The sequence below is a fragment of the Mus caroli genome, unplaced genomic scaffold (assembly GCF_978045245.1).
Source record: "Mus caroli unplaced genomic scaffold, Mus_caroli_1 scaffold_16, whole genome shotgun sequence".
NCBI lineage: Eukaryota > Metazoa > Chordata > Mammalia > Rodentia > Muridae > Mus > Mus caroli.
The window spans coordinates 13,018,862-13,045,104 of NW_028227271.1; the positions used below are offsets into that span (position 1 = coordinate 13,018,862).

Here is a 26,243-nt window from a genome sequence, read left to right on the forward strand (position 1 = left end):
AGGGACGGCAGGCAGCCCGCCTCTCCCGGCAGGCACCGCGGGAGGGAGAGTGCCTTCCGGTACAACAGCCGGCCTCCCTTGGTGCACTTCCGGTTAGGCCCCCATGACTGCCTTGCTCTCCTTCCATTTCTCTATTGGGCTATCAGTTCACAGGCTGGACTTGGAGAGGTGACCCGCTACAGATATCTGAATTCGAAGGTGACGACATTACCAACCAGCTTGTCACACCACACCCGAATTCTTCCTGACTTGAGTCTGCAGTGCAGTTTTAATGTTGAGAAGAATCGTCACACCAGACAAACCTCCTTATACGTTTTGTGAATCCCTTGAAGAGCTTGACAGAGCTTCCATTAGCTGTGAAAAGTTCCTGACATTAAATTTTCTTTCTGAACACACAAAATCCTAAAGCAAAAAGAAAAAAAAATGGTTCTGTGTTGTTTTGTCTTCATGAAACATTTCTCTTACAAATTATGTTTGTCACCGCCCAGCTTAAGAACAAGTTTTAATCGAACAGTGGCGGAGCTCGCCTTTAACCTCAGCACTCGGGAGGCAGAGGCAGGCAGATGTCTGACTTAGAGTCCTGCCCAGGGATACATGGAGAAACCCTGTCTCAAAAACAAAAAACAAAAAACCAACAACAACAACAACAACAAAAAACATGAAGTTCCTTTTTCCAAATAAAGTAAGTTTTCAAATTGCCATGATTTCTTCCAGAAAAAAAAAATTGTCAAAATGTAATATTTATCTAAGTTTTGAAGAACTAGTAACTAAAATAAATACATCTTAATTAAAAACATTAATCCTAAGTTTATAACAATGACAACAACCCCTACCACATTTTATCTGTAATGGAATCAAAACAGGTGAAATCAGCATTTCAGAAAAATCACTGAGTGACTATTGATTTTTTTTTCCTTAATTAACCATAAAGACAAAGCAGGTACAATAGGGTCTGAATCTCCAACTTATATTCAAAAACTTTGTTGGGTAACTGAAAGGGGAAACTTAGCTAATACATTATCTTTTTCTTTTCTTTTCTTTTCTTTTCTTTTTTCATTTGCCTGGAAATAAACAAATTAGTTTGTCTTCTGAGAAGAGTGACAGAGAGCCTACATAAATTATCTCTTCTCCCTAACTAGAGTCCCTCTTTTGTTCCTAGTCATAGAGGTGCGATAAGAATGTGAATCAGGTTAGAGATTAACATTAAGACACACACTTGGGGCTGGGAAGATGGATCAGCAGTTAAGAGCACTGACTGTTCTTCCGAAGATGCCGAGTTCAAATCCCACACACACATGGTGGCTCACAACTGTCCATAATGAGATCTAATGCCCTCTTGTGGAGTGTCTGAAGACAGCTACTGTGCACTTACATATAATAATAAATAAATCTTTAAAAAAAAAAAGACTCTCTCTTAGACAAGCTATTGCTGAATTTCCCTTCACAACAAATGATAGCTCTGTAGAAACATGGGCACAGTTGAAATATTGACCTAAGATGTTATCTTAGTTGTTGTTTATGCTTTCAATCAGTAAGTCTCAAAACAGATACATATAGTTTAAACACCACTATTTAAGAGCTTGTATATCAATTAGGTAATCTTTTGGGTTTGGAAGACTATTCAAGAAAACAGTATTGTACAAAGAAAATATTATTTAGCATTTCTTGAAAAGAAAAAAAAAGACCCACTCAAACTTCTTAAAACTTGATTAATTTATCTTTTACTTCTAAAGATTGCTGATTTATAATGAAAACATAAACAGATTGCATCATATATTTATATATTTTTGATTCTCTTCATTAGAAAGATGTTTGTTTTATATATTATGAAACATACTTTGTATATGAATATGTATGATTTCCAGCTCTGCTCTTAATATTGGTGATCCATGAAACCATAGCACTTTTTAGAGCAAAGTGGTTTAATTATTGCATTTAGAAAAATATGTAAATAAATTTTTTAAATTCAATTTTATTTGTAATTCATTTTTTACATTCCATATTCCATTTCCCACCCTTCCCCATCCACCATCCGACTGCTCCACATCCCACACTTCCTCCCCACCCTACCCCATCTCAATGTGGATGCCCCCACCCTCTACCACACCTGACCTCTAAACTCCCTGGGGCCTCCAGTCTCTTGAGGGTTAGGTGCATCATCTCTGAATAAAAACAGACCTGGAAATCCTCTACTGTATGTGTGTTGGGGGCCTCATATCAGCTGGTATATGCTGTCTGTTTGGTGGCCCAGTGTTTGAGAGATTTGTGTGCATGGGTGTTTTGCCTATATGTGTGTGTGTGCCATTTTCATGCCTAATATCCTTAGAGGCCATAAGAGGGCATGTAATTCCCTGGAACTGGAATTCTAAACAGCTGTGGGTCACCATGAGGGTGCTAGGATCCCGGGTCCTCTGCAAGAAGGTCTTAGCTGCTTATCCATCTTTCCAGCCTCCTGCATTAGTAAATTTGAAACATTAATGTCAGACTAGTTTTCTCAGATTATTTAATCCCCTTGAGAAAAAAATGTTAATATTTTCCATATGAAATTACATTAAGTGCAGAAGCTTGAGTGGAAATTTTATAATGCTTACGACAATAACAAGTGATTTTTTTCACTCCTTTTTTTCCTTTCCTAGTTGAAATTCAAACTAATATTAGTTTTATTTTTTTTCTTTCAATAAAAATTAAAAGAAACCCTATAACAGTCTTAATGTCTTACTTTAAAAGAATATGTAACCATGCATTGTTTAACAAAACAAATACACTTTGAGCATCCATTCTAGGCGGCATTATCATTGGCCAAACATGAAGTGGAGTACCACAAAACTAGTAGGAATGTATACATTATTCTATATGTTCTCTTGATACAAACAGATACAGTTAGCATGAGAAGTATAGAACTGGAGTGTTCCTTTAAAAAGCCATTTGATAATCAGGTGTATCCTGTACAACAACAATTAAAAGTATAGTATAGTATAGTGTAGTATAGTATAGAATCTATATGGACCAGTAGCATTATTATTATAACCTAGCATATGGTATTTTGTTATATTATGTCCAGGACCACAGTAAGTCTCATTATGACATGAATAATTCAAATGCATGAGTGATGCCACATTCTATGACACTTGTGCTTACAAAGTCAATAGGCAAGAGGGAAATTTTCAGCTCTTAAATGCGGCCCATTGTTGACTGGGATGTGTTGTGGTACATTTTCTACCTTCTTTCCTCTCAAACTGAATCCTTCTATCCCTATCAGAAGCCTAGTTTCAAATCTTAGGACCCACCCTCCCCCAGTTGGGACATGCAGTATGGAGGATAAAGGTGGGCTTTAGATTATTATAGTTGGGTCTGTGCTAAACTGACTGACTCTCAAATCAAATCACACACTGACCTTTTCCATAACTCAAATATCTGACCTTCAGCCTTCCTTGTACCACACATCCCATGTCAATTTTTTTGTTGTTTTCATTACTTTCTTATTCAATTCTTTTCACAAGTCTCTTACCTCTGGAATTCAAAAGTTGCTGCTGCAACATTATACTCCAATACATTCATTATCTGGCCTACTGTTTTAGGGTTTCTATTTCTATGAAAAGACATCATGACCATGGAAACACTTAATTGGTGCTAGCTTACAGTTCAGTGGTTTAGTCCATTATCTTCATGACAGGGAGCATGGTAGCAAACAGGTAGACATTGTGCTCAAGAGGTAGCTGGGAGTTCTACATCTGGATCTGCAGGATGCAGGGAGACCTGGCCTGAGCATTTGAAACCTCAAAGCTCATCCCTGGTGACACACTTCCTCCAACAAGGCCACATCTTCTAACGGTGCCACTCCCTGGTGACCAAGCTTTCAAATACATGAATCTACATGAGCTTACATCTTTAATGTCCTTTTGACCTAGATTTCCTGCTCACCACCCTTTCTCTGATATGTCTGCTTCTTGTTTTCTAGTGATGAATGCTATTTCCTCCAGCAGCCAGCTGCTGTCTAACCTAGTCAGTCATTCAGCCTGCATGAATATCCTGCCGTTAACCTTAGTGAGGTATATCCTGCCCTCTGTCCTTTCCAGCTGCACTTAACCCTTCTATGTTTAGCTACCAGAAGATGTGACAAAAATGATTTAGTTGTATGTATGTAAAAGAGTCTTATTTTCATGCACCAATAGCATGATCCGAGGAATGAAATATTTTGTCAATAACTATTATGACTCCATGATCTCCACATTTGGGCTTAGAAAAATCAATCCCTTGCCCAGTGTTGAGAAATAAAAACCTGAATGCTTCAAGCACGCTAAGCAAGCACTTTAAACACAAAACCACATAACAGCCCAGAAAGTCCTTTATTATTTTGAATTTTTAAAGTTAAAATATAATTACATCCCCCACCAAATGTTTCCTCCCTCCAACCCCTCTTGTATCCTGCAACTGCTTCTTAAATTCATGGCCTCTTTTTCTTTGTTATTGTTACACACACACACACACACACACACACACACACACGCACTTTCATAATTATATAAATAAAACCTATTGTGCTCATTTAATGTTGCTTGTATTTATATGATTTCACGGTTGAGCACTTAGTATGGGATGACCAGTTAGGGGGCTCGTTCATCTCTGGGGAAGTCTATTTCTCCCTTTCTTAGCTCTCCTTAGTTGCCTGCAGTTTTTTGTTTAGGCCAAGGATCTTGTTAAGAGTTCCACTTCCATACACTTGCTCCACTATGTTATAATAGCCAGAAGCTGGAAAGAACCCAGATGTCCTTCAATAGAGGAATGGATACAGAAAATGTGGTACATTACACAATGGAGTACTACTCAGCTATTAAAAACAATGAATTTATGAAATTCTTAGGCAAATGGATGGGACTAGAAAATATCATCCTGAGTGAGGTAACCCAATCACAAAAGAACACACATGGTATGCACTCACTGATAAGTGATTATTAGCCCAAGATACAATTCACAAACCACAGAAGCTCAAGAAAAAGGAAGACCAAAGTATGGGTGCTTTGGTCCTGCTTAGAAGGGGTAACAAAAAACTCACAGGAGGAAATATGGAGACAAATGTGAAACAGAGACTGAAGGAAAGGCCATCCAGAGATTGCCCCATCTGGGGATCCATCCCATATACAGTCACCAAAAGCAGACACTATTATGGATACCAACAAGTGCTTGCTGACAGCATCCTGATACAACTGTTTCCTGAGAGGCTCTGCCAGAGCCTGACATATACAAAGGTGGATGCTCACAGCCAACCATTGAACTGACCACAGGGTCCCCAATGGAGGAGTTAGAGAAAGGACTGAAGGAGATGAAGGGGTTTGCAACTCTATTGGAAGAAGAACAAAATCAACCAACCACACACCCCCAGAGCTCCCAGGGACTAAACCACCAATCAAGGAGTACACATGAGGGACCCATGGCTCCAGCCATATATGTAGCTTTGGTGGGCATCAATGGGAGAAAAGGCCCTTGGTCCTGTGTTAGCTCTAGTTCCCAGTGTAGGGGAATTTGAGGCGGGAGTGGGTGGGTGGGGACACACCCTCATAGAAATAGTTAGAGAAGGGATGGGATAGGGAGATTCTGGGGGGAAATTGGGAAAGGGGATAACATTTGAAATGTAGATAAATAAAATATCCAATTAAAAAAAAAAGAGTTCCACTTCCATATTTCCATGTCTTCTGGTATTGTGTTGGTCCTGGTCCTGTTTAAGCAGCTATGCAGTTAAAGGATCCTGGGTGAAGCTCCCCTGCTCTTTCTAAGAGACATCCTTTCACAGCAGATTTTCAGGTCCTCTGGCTCTTCCAGTCTTCCCACCACTCTACCCTGATGTTTCCTGGACCCTAGATGCAAGAGATGCGCTGCTGTAGATGTATTAATTGGCAGCCCAGGGAGTCTTATCAGCATTGGTTGAGTGTGCTAATATGACCAAATACCAAAGATATTTGTCATTCGTATGTTGGTCCATCTGTTGAGTTGGATGCAAATAAAGGACCCCTGGATAACAAACAATTCTTAGATTTAATATATGTATGCCAAAGAGCTCAAAAGAATACTGTTTTTTTAAAAATCATTCGTAGTGAAGGCAATTCTTCGACTCATGTCTAATGAACAATAACGCTCACAAGACATCGGGGCGCATATTCTAGCAGGGAGGTTTGCAGACTTCTATATACAATGTTTTTTTTAAAAACAACTGACTATTTTATTTAATGTCTACACCCACTTCACAGAATAGCATCGTTTCCATTTTACAGACAGAAGGCAAAGCTGAGGCACAGAGAGGACTAGTAACGAGCACACAAGTGACCCGCTGTGATGTGACAATCACCATGTAGCTATCTTTCACTTCTTTAAATCAGGACAGAGGTGGGGGTGTTGAAGTGCACTCCTGCCCTGGAACTACTGTGGAGGCTCAAAAGGGAGAGTCTGTGCATAATAAGGACCAAGTATAAAATGATGCTTAGCTTAAGGGTCAAATAACACTAGCAGGTTAAAATAAGCATTCTACCTAACTGTGCTGGGCTCTGGCTTAAATGCACACCTTCAGGATAAGCCAGTCGTCGGAAAGACAGAAGAGAGGAGCAGAGAAAGGCTCTATCATGCAAAATAGATAGATTTTTTTTGCCTTGCCTTCCAAAAAAGACCTTCAATTTATTAAAAATTATGCAAAGTTTTGCTTGACTATTGATCGTTATGCCTTCCACTGGGAATGTGAATACTTTTTAAACGTTCTTGATTGTTGTTCATAGGAAGAAGCCAGCAGATTATCTCTGAGCCTAAAGAAAAACTTGAAGAAAAAAAAAGTCTTGAAGAAATGCATCCTAAAAATTGTTTTCCATCATGGGATCCCAGCTCGATTTCCCAGCTGATTAAATTCTTAAATTACCTCCAAACAAAAACAAACAAACAAACAAACAAAAACACAAGGGAGATTTTTAAGTCACTTTCTAAGCAAATATTAATGTGTCAGATAACATTGCTAAACATAATCGTGGAGCAGAAAGAACTTTATTATCAGGACAAGTTAGTACCAAGGGATCTTGGGGAAGAGCTCAGGGTGTAGCTCTGGGTGACTGTTTTCTGTAATACCCAAGCTCGCCTCCAGCTTATTTACAATAGCAGCAGCCGATCTAATAGTTTCTGTGAATATCTGGGGAGAGTCGAAACAAGGGCGAAGGGCGGGAGTGAGGGGTTGGGGGACAACATCTTCTGAACAAAACATTCTCAAGGATACGTGTTTGCTATTTTGTCTTATGCCTCTCGCTGTTATCACTCTCTTGTCTGACTCCTTTCCCTGGGCCGGTTCCGTTAATCCTCTTGAGGCTCCTCCCTCCTCTCGCTGTTTCTTTCTCTCTGGGCTCATTAAAGCTGCTGCAATCCTTCCTTCCCTCTGCCTTCCTCTTTGTAGAAATCTTAGAGACGGGATGTATATTCTGAAACTTCTGAGGGTTTCTAAGTGCCGCTGAGCATGCTCAGTAGCTCTAAGGGAAGGTTTGTTCTCCAGCAGCTGACCTCATTCGACCTCTCCAGAAATAGATATTTAACTCTCTGAACTCCTGTTTAAGTATAGGATTTGTTTTGGCTCTCTCTTCGTTTTTTAAGGTTCAAAGGGAAGAGGCGAGGAGTCCAGGGTCTCACCGCCCACGCAGCCAATGAGACGCCTGTGGGTGGAGCCTGGCCAGCTCTGGCTGCTGAGGGACTCGCCCCCGGAGGATGCGGTGGAGTTTGTGCTTTGCTGCATCCGTCACTGAAGAACAAAATAAGAGTAAAGGAGACAAGCTGCAGAGCATGGGAGGCTGTGGGGTCTTCTGAAACCTTTGCTGGGCTTTCCGCGGAGCATGAGCTTTTAAAACGAATTCTTTTCAAAGAAACCCATTTGTGTAGCTGGAAAAATGATACACATGCTAAATGCAGCAGCCTATCGGGTGAAATGGACCAGATCCGGTGCTGCTAAAAGGGCTGCCTGCCTGGTGGCTGCGGCATATGCTCTGAAAACCCTCTATCCCATCATTGGCAAGCGTTTAAAGCAGCCTGGCCACAGGAAGGCGAAAGCAGAAGCTTACCCGCCTGCAGAGAACAGAGAAATACTGCATTGCACGGAGATCATCTGTAAAAAACCTGCGCCGGGACTAAATGCAGCTTTTTTCAAACAGCTACTAGAACTTCGGAAAATCCTCTTTCCAAAACTTGTGACCACTGAAACGGGGTGGCTCTGCCTCCACTCGGTGGCTCTAATCTCAAGAACATTTCTCTCTATTTATGTGGCTGGTCTGGATGGGAAAATCGTGAAAAGCATCGTGGAAAAGAAGCCTCGGACTTTCATCATCAAATTAATCAAGTGGCTTATGATTGCTATCCCCGCTACCTTTGTCAACAGCGCTATCAGGTACCTGGAGTGCAAACTGGCATTAGCCTTTAGAACTCGCTTAGTAGACCATGCCTATGAGACTTATTTCGCAAATCAGACTTATTATAAGGTGATAAATATGGATGGGAGGCTGGCAAACCCTGACCAGTCTCTTACCGAAGACATTATGATGTTCTCGCAATCTGTGGCTCACCTGTATTCCAACCTTACCAAGCCTATTTTAGATGTCATTTTAACCTCCTATACTCTCATCCGGACAGCTACATCCAGAGGAGCAAGCCCTATAGGGCCCACCCTGTTAGCAGGACTTGTCGTGTATGCCACTGCTAAAGTACTGAAAGCTTGCTCGCCCAAATTTGGTTCGCTGGTGGCTGAAGAAGCCCACAGGAAAGGCTACCTGCGGTATGTCCACTCCCGAATCATAGCCAATGTGGAAGAAATTGCCTTCTACAGAGGACATAAGGTAAGACAGGCATTGAAGCAACGGGTGAAATGTGAGACTGTTCAGGCAGCCACTGCACTGCCAGATACCATCTGTTGTCTTGTTGACAGACCCACTTTCTGAGCATTTTACAGCCCCCATGCCCCCCACTCCACCCCCCCCCCATCCCCCCACCCCGTCTCCGTAGCTAAATCATGCTAAAATACATGAGCCCTTTAAATCGCCAGCCAGCCAGGAAAGAATTAAAGACTCCAAACTTCTCTGAAGTTTCATGAGAATAAAATGTCTATTCTTTTTTTAAGTAAGTGGTCTTCATAGCCTCTGTTCCTCGAGTATGACTGTCATGAATAAGGTCAAAGACTTTTTCTTAAAACTCAAGTACTAACTTGGTGAAGGGTTCTGCACATTGGGAAGTAAATGCACTTTTAGGAACTGAGAGGAAACTTCTTTGGATTGAGATGGAGATGTTAGGGGAGTATCCTTTGTCGTTCTTTTGTGTTGGGGGTGGGGTGGGGAGGGGGAGGTAACTGCTTTCAAAGAAAAAAACAGTTCAGACGGTTTTGTAAGACCGATCAATGAGAGTGGTGTGCAGATGAGGAAATGTAGAGGAGTGTCTAGTGAAATGGCCTTTATTACGTTTACCTTTGGCTGAGGACATCATTTTGACAGAGATAATTAAATTGTGCCTAGGAGAGGAGTAAAAACGAAGATTAGCGAGGACAGGAGTAGGAAGGAGCACTGCGGTGCTATTTTTAAATGGTACCAATCTTCAACAGTCGAATAATTAGCCCAGTTATGTAAAATCGTGGTTGTCTTATAGTGGCTTCAAAATGTTGAGTATGGTATAAATTGGGGGTGAGGACATCTGAAATACAATACCAATGGTTTGGCAAGATAGAGAGAAGTATTTTAATTTCCAAGCAGAATGGTGTTCCCTTTAAAGCATCAAGAATTATCATTGTTTCTTTCTCAATCGCAGAAGCAATCAGAAGGAAAAAAAATCTAAACTAATTTAGGACCTCTATTCCTACTTGGGATTTGCTTTGTGTGCCGTGTCCTGATTTATGGTGTTTGTTTGTTTTTGTTTGTTTGAAACATTGAACTCAGTGTAAATTAGTAGATTCTTCACTCAAAAGACAAAATCTGGGAAACTAAGCCAGTTCAAAACAGTATAATTATACACGTTGTGTTTGGTTTTGGTTATTTTTGGTGTTCTCAAGAGTGATATGGGTTTAACAAGGCTTACTTTTATTGTCATAAAATATTATTTAATTTTAACATCTTAAATTTTAAGATTCTAAAAGTATAAGTTTTTCCCTCCCTCCCTCTTTTTCCCTCCCTCTCTTTCTTTCTCTCTAACTGTTGAGAAGTATACCCAATGCCTTATTATACTAACAATGGCTAGCGTTCTGACACTAGCCATTAAAGCTAGGCTCCTGTCTCACTCATGTGTATTTCAAACAATATTACATGTACCAGATAATATGTTTTCATAAGTAATACTAAATTATTACTAATTCTAGTATCTATTTACATTTATTAGTTGTAGAAACGTATCAACAATGGCTATACTAAAAACAGCAAAATAATATATCTACATCATGGAAGAGAATCTTATGCAATGCCACTGTTTATTTCCATAGCTCATGCTGGATTTATTCTTATCTTTTTTTCCCTTTTTAGGTAGAAATGAAGCAGCTGCAGAAATGTTACAAGGCTTTAGCTTACCAGATGAACCTGATTTTATCCAAACGTTTATGGTACATCATGATAGAACAATTCTTGATGAAGTATGTGTGGAGCAGCTGTGGACTAATTATGGTGGCTATACCCATTATCACTGCAACGGGCTTTGCAGATGGTGGTAATAACATTCATGCTTAATCTTAAATAGATGCTTAACATTGTTTCTCTTGAAGATGCCATTGCATGTCCCGTGTGTTACTGTGTAGACAGCCAGTCTCTGTTGCTACTTGTACTCAGAAACGGTGACAGGTTTTAACATTCAATAATCAGACCACCAGTATGAAAGAAGCAACAGGTAGCTCAAGGGACCTTACCAAGAAGGTCTGTGACATGGTATCTCTAGAAGTCTACCTGGAGCAATTTCAATTATACTGCTCAATGACTTTTCAGTTTACATTTAACCACAAATCAAATCCGTATTTTCAGAAAGACTATGACATAGGCATACCTCATGGTTTGTTCTTAACATCCCAGAGAATTAAGCATATAAGTTTCCTTATATGCTTAATATAAACCGAATCTATCCTGATTTGTGATTTGAAAGCTGATTGGCTATTTTAGATAAGCAGAAATGCTATTTCAGGGTGCATGTAATCATGCTGGAATGGGTTCTCCTCTATTTGTAGTAATATAGGCATCTCCCCATTACATGATTTGGTGGTGTTTAGGGGATGGGACTTAGCAAGATGCAGTTACCTAATTCGATCCTATCCCTGTCTCTACAGTTTTTACCAACATCCCCCCCCCCCTTGGGTATAACTAAGAAAGGTAAGGAAGAGAGACAATGTCGTGGTGCTCTCTCTGTATGAAGACTCTGTATGAGTCTTTACTGGCAGGAATGAAGGGGTTACAGTTAGAGTTCAGCTTTCATAGGTTCATATTCGAGAATTCAGCCAAGCACAGAGCAGAAAACGGAGTCTAAAGCAAAAACAGAGAAAAATCTGTCCATGATCAACACATACCTTTTATTCTCTACAGAGCTCACTGTAGCGACTGTTCCCATAGCCTTTGCAACACATGAAGTAGTGCAGATAACCTGGAGATACTTAAAGAACACGGGATGATATAAACCCTGTAATCACTCCAGTGATTTCTCTAAGCAACTTGGCATAGGTAGATCTCAGACTCTTCAGGGTCCCTCAACCAGTCTCCCCATCTCCCACAGATAAGAAAGAATAGCTGTAGCTGATGAATTTTCTGTTCTCAAAAAATTAAATATACTCCCTCTTTAGAAACTACTTGATCAAAAATTTAGGAGTGAGCCAAAAGCAGACTTTGGAGAGTAACGGAGTTTGATTTCACACTTGGCCCCAGTGATTCCTACCGAGGCTCTCTTCGTCACGTCGGCCTCTCCCAAGCCTTGGGTCCCTCTTCTGGAAAAGTAAAACAGGAAAGGCCACCTCAGAGAGGTTTTTGAGACTTAGCACAGAGATGCTTATGAAGGACAGAGCTGTTGTGCCTGACGTGTGGTAGCTGTTGTTAGAAAACTGAAGGAAGACAACACTTAGAATAATGTAGGAGAATTTGGAGTCTTTTATAGTTGTTTCCAGTTAAATCTTAATGCCTATTGCTTAAGGTAATAATAAGAACACATGAAAATGTAAATTTTTAAAGTTGCTTCAGTGGTTTAGTTCATTTTTATTTTTAAAAAGTCTATTTGAGTCATTATTAAGCTAAATATGTTCATTTAGGGGAACTATGACCTGTCAGTGTTTCTTTGCGGAGGGCACTAACCACATACCGAATATACTCCACAAGTAAACTGCCAAATAGGAACTGTGGAAATTGTGTTTTATCTGGATTTATGTGTTCACATTTACCAAGAAATCATTTGAAATTTCTATTGTAAAAGATACTCTTAGTAATAGTATTCATGACAAAATCCTTTTGAAAAGAAAGAACTACTTTTCCAAAGGAATTTTTACAGAAAAAAAAAAAACAAAAACAAAAAGGAGAAGAAACTACTGAAAAATGCACACCCTTAAGATTTGCTAGGAAATTTGACAAAATATAAATTAAAAAGCTATTTCTTAAACTAATAACATTCATCAAAAGGTTCCATATATAATCTACATTAGATACAATGCCCACAAGATTATACTACAATGTCGTTGGCAGTGTCTGGTCTTATTAGAAACCCCTGGTGTAATCCACACAGAATAGAAAAAAAAATGTAGCTATTAATGGTGACAAATTAACCCCACAGAGGTTAGTAAGAAGTAAACATGTACACCATGAAACTAACTAGCTCACTTACCAAGAGGTAATGAGGTGTCTAAAAATAAATCCTACAAACACTGATAATACCAGCTTGGGGGGCGAGGGGCGGGGGAGAACATCTGATGATTCAATTGGAAGTGAGACAAAGTATAGTGCAAAAGCTCGTTCCAAACAACATCTTGCAGATGTGGGCAACTGAAGCGCCCCTCGGAAGACAAAAGGACCCATCTGCGGAAGGATACTTGAGAATGTTTCAAAGTCTGTAGAACTGAAAGTTGCTGTGAGTGAACATGTGCTCAGGCTACTAAATATATCTGACTCCTGGTGACCTCCCCAAGTGACAATCCCATTTCACTCAGTGAAAATGATTCTTTTTTTTTCATATACTGAGATCAGTTTCAGGTTTCAGACCTAGGAATTATAGGTCATATTCTCTAATCTAGTCTTAAATTTTAATTTAAGGCCAGGTCTGGTGGTGCAAGCCTTTAATCCCAGCACTCTGGAGGGAGAGTCAGGTAGATTTCTGGAACACCCTGAATCTACAAAGCGAGTTCCAGGACTACTAGAGTTATGTAGAAAAGGCCCTGTCTCAGAAAATATACATAATTTAAACTTAATCACTTAGTTGCCTCTTGTGTTACAGATAAAATAATTGCATGATACTATATTTCAAGGCATAAGAAAGTGGTAGGGGGTGGGGAGGAAAGGGGTCTAAAGGGGGTTAGTGAGTCAATCAATGGCTGAGACACTGCCCAGTGGTTAAGAGCACTCGCTGCTTACAGGGCACTGGGGGTTAGTTCCCAACACCTCTGCTGAGTAGCTCACAGGTGGTTGTATCCCTAGCTGCAGGGTTCCTTTTCTGGTCTGCTTGGGCAGCATCTCTCCTCACACGCACAGACCTGCCTGCCCCCACATACATACATACATACATACATAGTTAAAAATATATAATAAAATTTTCAAAGTATGAAACAGAGTAGCAAAGAGAAAAAGAGGATAAATAATATCGAGGGAGAAATGGGTTTGGGGTGGGGATAGAAAGAGAGGAGGGGAAACCTTGTCCTGATGGACTAGTTCACCAAGCTTTGAGGGGACTATGTAAATGTATAGGCCTTAGTTTACTTAACTGTGTGGATAGTGGTACGTATCATTCAGAGCTGCTGTGAAGTTATAATGTACAGGTATGCTTCGAAATAGCGCTTTGTGAGTAGTAGAAAGTCAAGTGTCGGCTCGTGTCAGTGTTTATTATATTCCCAGCCTATGGGCTCTGGGAAGAGAGCAGTTCTGCTTACAAGTGACCCTGAGAAGGTCATTCTTATTTTCTGGGGTACAAATCCCTCCTATCGAAAATAGGGAATGTTAGCAGGATTGTCCTAAAGATCAGTGCTAAGCTCAGTATGGCGCCTGCTCCTATGGAGTGGTTAACGGCCATTGGCTGGTATCATTACTGTTGTTGAAAGGGGCGAGGAACTAGGAAGTCAGAAGTAGGAACTGTTTAGGCCAGTGGTTCTCCACACGACCCCTTTGGGACCTGAATGACCTTTCACAGGGGTCACCTATCCAACACCCTGCAAATCCAATATTTACATTACAATTCATAACAGCATCAAAATGACAGTAGTAGCAACGAAAATAATTTTCTGCTTGAGGGTCACCACAACATGAAGAACTGTGTTCCAGGGTCCCAACCTTAAGAAGGTTGAGAATCACTGGGTTTGGAGAAAGAATCTGTATGATTTTTATCCATGGGAGAAAAAGATAAGCAGCTCTGTTGCAGATTGTACTGGGCCACTCCTTTACAATGTCAAATGAATGTTAGGATAGACTACTTATATTTAAAACAAAAATTGCTTCTAGAAGCATGCTGGTTTTCTCTTCAGAAGAGGGCCTCAGTGGCTCTAATCTAGAGGTCCTGGATTGTCGAACTTCACACAGGAGGCGCAGGGATGGGAGACACTATGCAACTCCTGGCATCCTGCTGCCTTTCCTCCTGGACCACAGTCACCATATTGAAACTAGCTCTGTACATTGACAGGAGGAACTGATGAGCCAATCACTGAAAGGGAAACATACACGTATTTGATTATTCTTCTGTTTATCACTTTAAGGCTATGTATCCCTTTCTCTGTACTAAGAGAAAGACAGATTGCAGAGGGAAACGTGTTAGTGGTGACGTTGTTCTTCACCAGAGAGTCAAGTCATGCTGAGAAATGAATAGGTGAGCAGTTTAGGTCACGGATTCATATGTGACACTAAGCGATCTGGCCTTATCGAGAGGTCAGGCAGTTGACAGCTACCTGCAGGACTAACGTTACTGGCGCCTTCTTCCATAATGCCTATAAAAGAACAGGGCAGTTTAAAAATTACACACTGTGGCAAGATACTTATTTTGTTGCCCAAAGCATGGAGAAAACCCAGAAGGCATTAATCTGCCAAAGCAACGTGGGAGCTATAATTTCATATCAACCTTTATCCCTCTGTGTAATTGCTTCTTTCTTGACAGAGGTTACCAGTGAAAGGTAAGCCCTTTTTAACCCACATTCAGAAAATCCAGCATTCAGGTTAGCCAGATGGTGAAAACCCAAGCCTTTTCTTAGTTTGAGCTCAGGCGGAACTCACTATTTTGGTAGCTGGTTGAGAATCCCGTAGGCCTTCTCTTTTTGTTAAGTGCATCTCACTTTGCGTTTAAATGTATTTTTTTTTCAGTTGTGTTTTAAAGATTTATTTTTTTTGTGACAACCTTCTATTTTTTTTTATTACATATTTTCCTCAATTACATTTCCAATGCTATCCCAAAAGTTCCCCATACCGCCCCCCACTTCCCTACCCTCCCATTCCCATTCTTTTGGCCCTGGCATTCCCCTATATTGGGGCATATAAAGTTTGCAAGTCCAATGGGCCTCTCTTTCCAGTGATGGCCGACTAGGCCATCTTTCGATACATATGCAGCTAGAGACAAGAGCTCCGGGGTACTGGTTAGTTCATCATGTTGTTCCAACTATAGGGTTGCAGATCCCTTTAGCTCCTTGGGTACTTTCTCTAGCTTCTCCATTGGGAGCCCTGTGATACATCCAATAGCTGACTGTGAGCATCCACTCCTGTGTTTGCTAGGCCCCTGCATAGTTTCTAAATGTATTTTGAAAGTAGTGCCAAGCACGTGCTACACCTGTAACCCTGGTACCCAGGAGGGCGAAGCTGAGGATCACAAGGCTATGTCAGTTTGGACTAAGGAGTGAGAAGAATCAAATGTGTAAATTCCAAGGGACTGACAGAGAAGGGCTTTAAGAGCTAAAGAAAGATGAATGTGTGGGAAAGGAGAAAAATATCAAAATTATGAGGGCCAGATATGTTAAAGAAACCATGCCATATATTTTTTTACTCTTGTTAATAGGTTGCTGTAAGTGTGTGGGCATATGGTGTATATATGTGTTTGAACGAGCCTGTGCATATGTGCATCTGAGTGCATGTGTGCACATTGGTGCGTGTGTACGAAGACGAGAAGTCAATGTCGGGGGTCTCTTGAGAGATAACTCTCCACTATTAGTTTATTTACTTTTAATTTTTAAAACAATAGGTTTTATCATTTAAAAATATCATATGTGTATACATACATTTATTACTGTGTGTGTCACTGTGTATTTTTGAATGCAGGCAATTATATACCACATCATGCATGTGGAGGTAAGAGGACAGCTTTTGGGAGTTGGTTGTCTCATCCCATGTAGGTTCTGGGGCTCAAACTCAGGAATTAGGCTTGGTAGCAAGTGACTTTACCCGCTGAGCTATCTCAACAGCAACCTCTTCCCCCACCTTTCTTCTTTTAAACCCCGAGACTCATTGATTTTTGCTGGCCAGCGAGTTTGCTCCAGAGACCCTCCTATTCCTCCAGTGCTAAAGTGAGCACTATGCCCAGAGTTCTTTTAAACAGTAGGAGTACAGGAAGTCCACACTTGGGTCCTCACACCCACACAGAGGGCACATTACTGGGTCATTGTTGCAGCCCACTCAAGTGAGGACTTTCTCTGAGACTGTCACACTGTCACACTGAGGTTGTTACACAGTTGTAATAGTTAGTGGGAGGGTGGATACGGGAAAAGTGGAAAGGAAGCTGGAAGGGAATAACCTGATAGATTTATTCGTGCTAACTATTGTTCTAAAAATACACTGTCAAAGGAAAGTTCTAATAAAAGCCAATGCACATGTGGTATTTATTATATTTAATAATATAATAATTAAGTATAGATCTAGGAAATTGCTGATAGTTATAAAATGTTATTAGTTTAGTCATCATTTAATTGATATTAAATAAGACAGGTACTTGGGGGGAAAAAAACTGAACAGTTTTGTGATTTTTCTCATAGCTCTGGAGGATGGTCCAAAGCAGGCTATGGTTAGCGATCGGACAGAGGCCTTTACCACTGCCCGGAACTTATTGGCCTCTGGAGCTGATGCAATTGAAAGGATTATGTCTTCATACAAAGAGGTATTCTAATTTCTGGCAGATTTGCTTAAAATATGAATACATCTGAAAATAAAGCAAAGTGTAAATTATGAAATATGCACAGCAATTTTAGAAGCAGGTTTCTCCCCCCCACCCCACCCCGCCTCCTCAAAACTGCCAAGTGTATAACCGATGTCAAGGGAAGCAACTCCGAAGTGAGGTGTTTCTTTCTTATTCCTGCTTACAAGGATGACTTTTCTTTCTTTTAAATGAAGAGGAAAACAATTGCTCTTGTGTGGCCTCGAGGGCCCCTGCTTCATCTACATTCAGATTCCATCCTTTACAAATCCCATGGTCTCCTCAAACTTCTTGCTTATCTGTGTCCCTGGTCCCGTTCTTGTAAATTGGAGTCGTGACAGCAATGACTTGGTAGGGTGTTGAAAGTTCATAATGTGGGATATTTAGGTCAATGCATTTCAACCCTCGATGGGTGTTAGTTAATAATCCCAGCTTTCTATCTTGCAAACTCTGTTCATCCTCCATTGATGAAGTCTCACCAAGTCACATGATTCTGCTTCTTCTCCCCATCTTTGAAACATCTGGATGGGCTTCTCTGTCTCTCTCACGTCACTACAACATGGTTCTTTCCCCTGAATCCGACCCGAGCTCTCTGAGAGGGGCTGTGATACTCATCTTTCTATTTCCACCATCCATTCTAATACTTAGGTATGTGGCTAATAAGTATTGTTTAAAGAATATTGAAAAAAATACCTGTAGCTACCACTAGGTTAAGATCAAAACGACTGGGCAATTCAGATATTTCTAAAATTCTATTAATTAATTTGGTAGATAATAAAACCAAATGAATTGCTAGAGTACCATTGTAAATTTATCTCTCAAATTAACTAAAGTACAGAATGTGATACTGTTTCAAGGCTTCTGAGTTTCTTACAGAACTGATCTATTGAACTGGATTTTAATTTTCACCAGAAACCCATGGTTCAGTACCACTTATTGAAAGTACTCATCTTTTAAAAATTCAAACAGTAATTTTAATCATCTGAAGACCTAGTTTCGGAGACAACTTTTTCCATGTAATTCATTTTAATATTGAAATTATCATTAAAATTATTATTATTTTAAATTATTATTAAAATTAAAGAACAAAAACATCACCCAACCTCACTTCTCAACATGTTACGTCACAGAAGGACTGCCACGTAACGATCCTACATTATCTCCAGTGATAAAAATGACTTTACATCTCCTAACTTTGTATGCTTTGAATCTAAGAAGGCGCACTCTTAGAAGCCGTCTGCTAAGCCAGGCAAAGAAATCATTGTCTTCTCTACTCGCTCCAGGGGAACAGAGTTTCCTCTTCATTCAGGATTTGACATTCTACCACAAACCCCTGGTGTCCCAAAGCACTCTGTCTTATGCTCTTAGCTTTTATAGACATTCCCATGTCTACCCTAGTCTACTTACCCATTGCTTCCTGCTCCTTTTGAATCTCTCAGTAATCTTTGTTTTTTGTTTTTTGTTTTTCTATGCCAGTATTTATGTTTGCCCAATGTGCTGCTTGGCTTATGTCAACCTGACACAAAGCTGGCCATAACTGGAAACAGGGAAACTTAATTTAAACAATACCTCCAATAAGACTGGCCTGTAGGCAAGTCTGTGTGGAGTATCAGACTGGCTAATACTTGATGTGGAAGGCCTAGGCCACTGTACGTGGCTAGTGCCACCTGCTACTCCTGAGCAGGTCCTGAGTTGTCTAAGAAAGTACACTGAGCATGCCATGGGAACAAGGCTGTGAACATCAGTCCTTCATGGCCTCCACTTCACTTCCTGCCTTGACTTTCTGCCCTGACTTCCCTCAGTGACAGAGTGTGACCTTTGAGCTGTAAGAAAAAATAAACCCTCTCTGCCTCAGGTTGCCTTTGGTTATGGTGTTTTACCACATCAGTGGAAATCCTAAGACACCCAAGTTTCTTTTATATCTGTATTTTGTTAAACCATCCCTCTTTTTGCCCCTACTTAAGAGCTCAAGACTTTCTTTCTGATAACATCTAGAAGTCGTCCTTTAGATAGCTATAACATCAAAATACAGCAATAAATGGTCAAATTATAGCTTTCCCTTCTGTCCACGGCCTGTGACACTAACACCTATTCATTATAGTTTAAGCTTTATGCACAAAGAGCTCTGTGGCCATCTGCTGGCATCTGTGGGTTAATCTACATATGACGGTAAGGACATGCATACTTAACGGTGTCAGGTTTCCAGTTCTTTTGCTGAGGCAAATGATATGGATAAGACAAGTCACCTTTCAAGGTCTCCCCCCTTTCTCCCAAAGCAAGCTGTTCTGGAATAATCGAGAAACAGCAGGAGCTTGACCCAGATGGACAGCTGGCGGGACCAGAGCAAAGCATCTTTCTGTGAAGCTTTGTGAAGTAAAGCATCTCTTAATCTTAGCTAAAAAAAAAATCATGTATTTATAGTTTTCCTTGAGCATTTAGATCACATTAGGCTTGGAAAGAAGCTAGAATGTGGGGCTAATGCTGAGAAGATCCAAGCGCCTCTCACCGGGCTTGCTTTCGCAACCTGTGCCCTCTAGCACATATAGTCTTCTGCCCAAACAGGAACTTTGGCAATATTTGGGTTGAAGACATTAATTTTTAAATAAGAAAAAGCAAGTATTTTTTTTCTGCTATTTACGGTATTCATATCCACATGTGCCTTAAACACACAGGCTCATTGATGCTGCTTATGTTTTTAGGAAAAAAATGCTTCAGGTTATATTTGGGGACAACACATATAGCTGAATGAATTGTTTGCTTTTGAAAGTGTAACTAATAAATAGAATTAGAGCTAGTGTCATTGATCTGTTTCAAGTTTTTTTTGAATAATTATGCATATCCACGGAGGCATGAATCCAGGGCTTCATGGATGCTAGACAAATGTCCCACCTTGAAGACAGATACACAGCCTGATGGTCTATTTTAAATAGGGAAAGGAGGTGCGGTGGTGGTAGCAATGCATGCTTTCAATCCTAGGACTTGGAGGCAGGGCAGGCAGATCTCTGCAAACATGTGGCCAGACCGAACTACACAATGAGACTCTCTACTCAAAGCAAAGAAATTAACCAACAAAAACAAATATAAAGCAGGCCAAATCAAAAAGGTGACTGAAAGGCCCTCATGACTCATTAATATACAAACACTTCTCATTTCCCTTTGAACACTAAAGTAAATAAATGTTTTTGTTTTATAACTCCAATGACACTTGTACCAATGTCTTCCTTTATTGTCCCAGTAAGGCTCTTCAGTCATCTGATATATTGGTTTTGTTTCTGTTTTTGATTTGTCATATACAACAAAGTGGAATCTTTAGCAACAAATCAGGAAGTTTACATAGTACACGTATTTTTAAAACTCGTCTATCATGGCTCTATTAACTTATTCTTTATATGTTGATGTTTAGATCACTGAACTAGCAGGTTATACTGCTAGAGTATACAATATGTTCTGGGTCTTCGATGAAGTGAAGAGAGGCATTTATAAGAGAACTGTCACTCAGGAACCTGAAAACCATAGCAAGCGTGGAGGCAACCTGGAACTACCCCTCAGCGACACCCTGGCCATCAAAGGTAATTAACTTCAGGCTTTGGGTTTGTTTTGTTTTATGTTTGTTTGTTTTGTTAGTTATCTTTGACATGTTCGTTGCAGGTTGTTGTCATTTTATGAAAAGAACTAAAGGTTTCTTCTTTAGGAAAGAGCTTTTAGTCGTGACAAGAAACTAGTATTTAGTTCTATTTAAACAGCAGTATCTGTGTTTAGTGTGTTGTAATTGGTGTTGCAATGATGAATAGTGGAGCCCTAAAGAAACAGGAAACATTCACAGGAAACTGTTTGCAATGGGTTTGCAGACAGCACTCATGGCTAAGTGAACTGTCCGCTTTTAAATTTTGAACTCATAAATAGAATTAGTGTTAGTGCTATATTGCTTCTCATTACTCTGTGTTTCTAAGTGTTTATCGTGTGCTGAAGTATATCGCTTCTTGATTCCTTTCTTGGACAGTGTATATTTTTCTCTTGTAGGAAGTAAGGGAACAGAATAACTCTAAACAGTGTGACTAAATTATATCAGATATAGATTATGTCTACTAGGATAAAGATATTGTTATTTGATTATAAAATTATTTTATCTGAAAGATTTTCTAAATAGATTAAATTATATAGGTAGATATTCAATTGACTTCATGTATATTTTTTTTCTATGACTTACGGTGTGAATTATTTTTATAATAGAGTTTGCCCATTCTGTTGTATTATTCTTCCAGTTAATTAGAAGAAATAATGAGATAGCCTTTGTAACTTAAGCTGTTCCTTGATTATAGGAACAGTTATTGATGTGGATCATGGAATCATTTGCGAAAATGTTCCCATAATTACACCAGCGGGCGAAGTGGTGGCTTCCAGGCTAAACTTCAAAGTAAGATGATATTCAAGAATCTTCTGATTGTTGGCCTCACACTAATAGAAATCAACTCAGAATTCATGTACCTTATGTTAAATGCTCGGAGAGGAGCGTGTGGAAAGGGGAAATCTGAAAGGTATGCACAGTGGCTCAGCTGCAGAAGCAGTAACTCCCTCAGAAAGCAGAGTAAAAAGCGAACCATGATCTCCCCTGCTTTGGTGTCAGATTGAAAATCAAATTCCAGCACACTGAGAGACATTCAACAAAGATCTGGGGCACAGGAACTTGTTATCTGGGAGTGAATTTTAACTTTTTATACTGGTTGATAAGAAATATCTAGTACTATATACTTTTACATGCTTTCTGAAATATCATTCCCCAGAGGTCATTATCAAATTTAGTTTTACTTATACATGTTTTCTAACTTTAATTTTGACTTTACATGATCAGAAGATTCATGGATTCAACTCTAGTTTTTGATTCTGTTGAAAATAATGTATTTAATATCCCGTATCTTAATTATAAAACAAGAGTGCAAAGACACTTTGTAAACCCAAGGCCCTGGTTTTAAAGCTTCTTGAGATGTAAACATATACATTATTCTAAGTATAAAATGGCTAACATGCTGTTAGTTACTTAGTAGTAGAAGTAGTTAGAAGTAGTAGAAGTAGTAGTAGTAGTAATGACATGAGTAACTTAGTATTACTTATGTCATTGTATCAATACACAGACAACTTAAAAGGAAGTATTGAGTTGGCTCCTGGGTTCAGACTTAATTGGGATTAAGCTATCTCAAGGCTTTGGGAGTGAGGCATAGCTGAACATCTGCCAGGAACAATTTGAAAGGAGTGTCCTTACTGCAAGCTGGGCAGCAAATGCAGAAAGAAAGAGAATCTGTGTTAGGCCAACATATGGCCCAAGCACACATGCCTACTTCTTCCAAGTAGGACTCATGTTTCCACCACCTTCCAAAATGTACCAGAAATTGGAGACTTAGTGACCAACACGCGATCCCATGGAAGACATTTTAGATTGAAACTGTGTGAGCTATAATGAAGTCATTCGAGGTATATTTAATCAAAGGCATGATCAGGCCCCATGCAAATTATGAGCATCACAATACTAATGATTTTGGAGTAGATCTTAGCCTAGGCTCACTTATTTGAGATATATTTGCGATCGAACAGGCTTACTGGAAGTTGAGAAGAGAGGCTGGAATGCGTTGAACACAGGGAAATCCTGTGCATAATAAATTGAAGAGGAATTGTTCACTCAGAATTTATTATTTGATTATAAACCCGTAGAATAGTTTTATTATTAGAATATGATATGAGTGCCTGTTAGCTACTTGTTGAAAATACTATTAATAGTATTTAGCAATTTATCGGGGATGTAGCTAAGGAGATAAAGTGCTTACCTGGTGTGCATAGCTTGAGTTCAGTCCTCACCCTGAAAAACAAAACTCTAGTTTTGTTGTTGTTTTGCTCAGTTTAGGTAACATGATACTGGTTCTCATTGCTTTAGTTTTTAAATAAATAGATGACAAAGCTTCAACGTTGCCATCTTCTAACCATGGCTCACTAGAACCATCATACACTGAAGAAAAACTCAGAGCTAAGTCTCTTTTATAAAATAAGCAATAATCACGTGGGAGACACTTATAGACTTTTAACATACCATGAAGATGAACATTGTTATAACACACTGTTTGCCATTAATTTTGTCTTCAGAACATGTATTTTAATTTTAATTTCCTTCAAGTAGGATTTTTAAAAAGCTGTGTTTTTTCAGTGTCGATTGGGAAATACACACTTTTTAAGGAAACGATATTCATCCTTTTGTTGGTCTTCAAAATTAAATTTATAACTTACGGGGGAAAAAAATCCAAAGTGTGAGATTTTCTTTTGCCTCCCACTCAGTCTATACTGAGGTTGTGTTAAGAAAATATTATCAGAATTTACTGAGACGTTATGCTGGGAAAATACTAATATGGAAAAGTCTTCAGTTATCAATTTTAAAGTCTTAAATTTGTAAAAACTCCTGATAGGAATCGATACTTTAAAAATATTTTATGAGTGTACTGCTCACTGTGGCATGTATCTTCTAAACTCTTTTGTATAGTACTCAGGTGTCTATCAAATTAATCATTGCTGTCAAGACGTCTAGTGGAAGAGAAGAAGAATCCTTTGCAGCTTCTCCCAGGACATTCTAGAATACTAGCAATCCACCTTTATCTTTGACTTTTGGCATTGTTTCTTCCATACACTGGAAACTTGGAGGTGTATATCCATTTAATGGAAAGACATATGCATAGAAATCCTCCATTCAATAGAAAGATATATGCATAGACATCCTCCATCCAATGGAAAGATAAATGCATAGACAGACATCCTGTAGATTTCTATCTCTTGTCGTCTCATCTTATCTTAATTCTTGGATCACTGATTTTAAAACAAATCAAATTTGTAAGCCGAGTTCCTGCCCCTGGCTCTTGTGGTTCCCTGTAAGTATGATAGGAAGGCAATCTCTCCACCCTAACAAACAGAATGCAAAGTCATGAAGTCTAACTGTTTAAATTTAATAGATAGCTAAGACAAATGATAAAGGAGAGATTCTGATGAGTGATTAATAAGTAAATTTGTTTTATGAATGAATAATGTATGAATATGATCTCCACTTATATAGAGAGGGTGACAGTTTTATGTGTATACATTATCCCTAAATTTCCGTAAGAGATGGGTTCCACAACACCTAGATCTGATAATATTCACTTGGGCAATTTTATACAGAAAAAGATTCTATACATATTTGATACAGATGCAGCCTTTCTTTTCTTCACATATTTTCAATCTTCAGTTGGCCAACTCCTCTGAAGTGGAGTCCTGAATATGGAGACTTGACTATATGTGTTTAGGCTCAACCCTAGGTTTATGCTACACTACAATTCCCTCACTTTCCTCTGTCTTGGTTTCATAAGCATATTTTTTAACATTTGTGAATGAACCAGACTTAGAATAATATTTTTGCTCTTATTATGTGCTTTTGTGATTTTATAGCATTTCAAACACTAATATAAAAATTAAGAACCCAGCTGGGTCCTTGGATAAATGTGCTTTTTAGTATATTCAACTTTCAGTTGCATTGGATTTTATATAAGTTTTATTACATAGTAATATAAGTAAAATAAAATCTAATTTTAATTTAAACCTTATGATTAGATTTTCTTTCATGTGTAGTTAATTTCTCTATATGTGTGTAGATTTAAAAGATCTCAGTTGAAGTGTTGTAGAGTCAGTATTTTTTCTAAAAAGGTTCATTTTTTGAAATTACTTTATGCTACTTTTAGCTTCAGAGAATAGCCAACGTTAAACTTGAAGTTCCAATTCTGATATATTTTATTTGTTTTCCTTCCTATCCAAGATTATCGTATGATTGAATGTTTTTAAATCATTTTAAATGCTACCAGATGAAATAATTCATTAACTATCGCAGCGTATAATTTTATTTCTGACCTTAGGTGGAAGAAGGGATGCATCTCTTGATAACTGGTCCCAATGGTTGTGGGAAAAGCTCTCTCTTCAGAATCTTAAGTGGGCTGTGGCCTGTGTATGAAGGAGTCCTTTATAAACCGCCTCCCCAACATATGTTCTATATTCCACAGAGGTAAGAAACTTTTTTATATCAAACAAAAACAGTTGTTTCTGTTCTTAAATTGTGTCCATTTCTCAGGCTCTTTGGGTTACACTCATTTAAGGGTATTTTCATTTAGAGAAACTGGTGTGGAGATAAGGTTGACTTATTCCATGAGTTCCGTCTTACTGTTTTGTCTATTGTAGATTCTGGATTAACGCCACTTCTTGTAGTATTCAGATCTGACAGCATGTTGAGAATATTCAAAGACTTCAGATGTCTTAGGGAAGAATAAATGGCTCCAAGGAATGATTAGATGTCATATTGTCTTCTTATACATAAAAATATAGTGCTCTGGTTCTAGTCAGGTCTTCTCATCATGCTACATGTACGTATGTGTCCTAAGATTGTTCATTCGCGCCTCAGGGCCTTCTTAAGGTCTTTATTGTTATTATGCTAGCTAACTCCATTAACTAAAATTGCATTAAGAGTAAGATAAGCATGGAAAAGCACATTGTTCTCCCCAAAATCTTTGATCATCATCCCTCATAACAACGCAGAAGTACCTAAACACAAGGTTATATACTTGAAAGTTGGCATATTGATTGTGGTGAGAGAAAATCAGCTGAAAATGAAAAATTAATTCCTTTGATCCAGAGATTTCTCCGAGTGTCAACCAGGTTCAATAGACACTACATTATACATAGTCTCTCTGGGTCATCCTGTGTGTCACCTGGGATTAAGCAGACAGTCACAGTGTTCCCTCTGGATCAGAGGACTGCTCTGAGGTGTGTAACGAGCATCTAGGATTGGGACTGTAAGGTTGGAGCACCAGTACAGCTCACACTGAGGCTAGGCAACATCACACACTTTAGTCGCTCTATTTGTTGATACACGGTGCTACCAT

The 26,243-nt window shown here is 39.1% G+C and overlaps 1 protein-coding gene across 1 annotated transcript in view; it reads left to right on the forward strand.

Moving 5' to 3' along the window:
• The first annotated feature begins 7,434 nt into the window (after window positions 1–7,434).
• Window positions 7,435–26,243, forward strand: part of Abcd2 (ATP binding cassette subfamily D member 2) — a 48,547-nt gene continuing 29,738 nt past the window's right edge. The window contains exons 1-6 of the mRNA XM_021183973.3: window positions 7,435–8,843; window positions 10,506–10,686; window positions 17,150–17,271; window positions 20,711–20,876; window positions 21,627–21,721; window positions 25,224–25,369. Coding sequence (XP_021039632.1) covers window positions 7,905–8,843; window positions 10,506–10,686; window positions 17,150–17,271; window positions 20,711–20,876; window positions 21,627–21,721; window positions 25,224–25,369 — 1,649 coding nt within the window. The 5' untranslated portion in view covers window positions 7,435–7,904. The remainder of the gene's footprint in view (window positions 8,844–10,505; window positions 10,687–17,149; window positions 17,272–20,710; window positions 20,877–21,626; window positions 21,722–25,223; window positions 25,370–26,243) is intronic.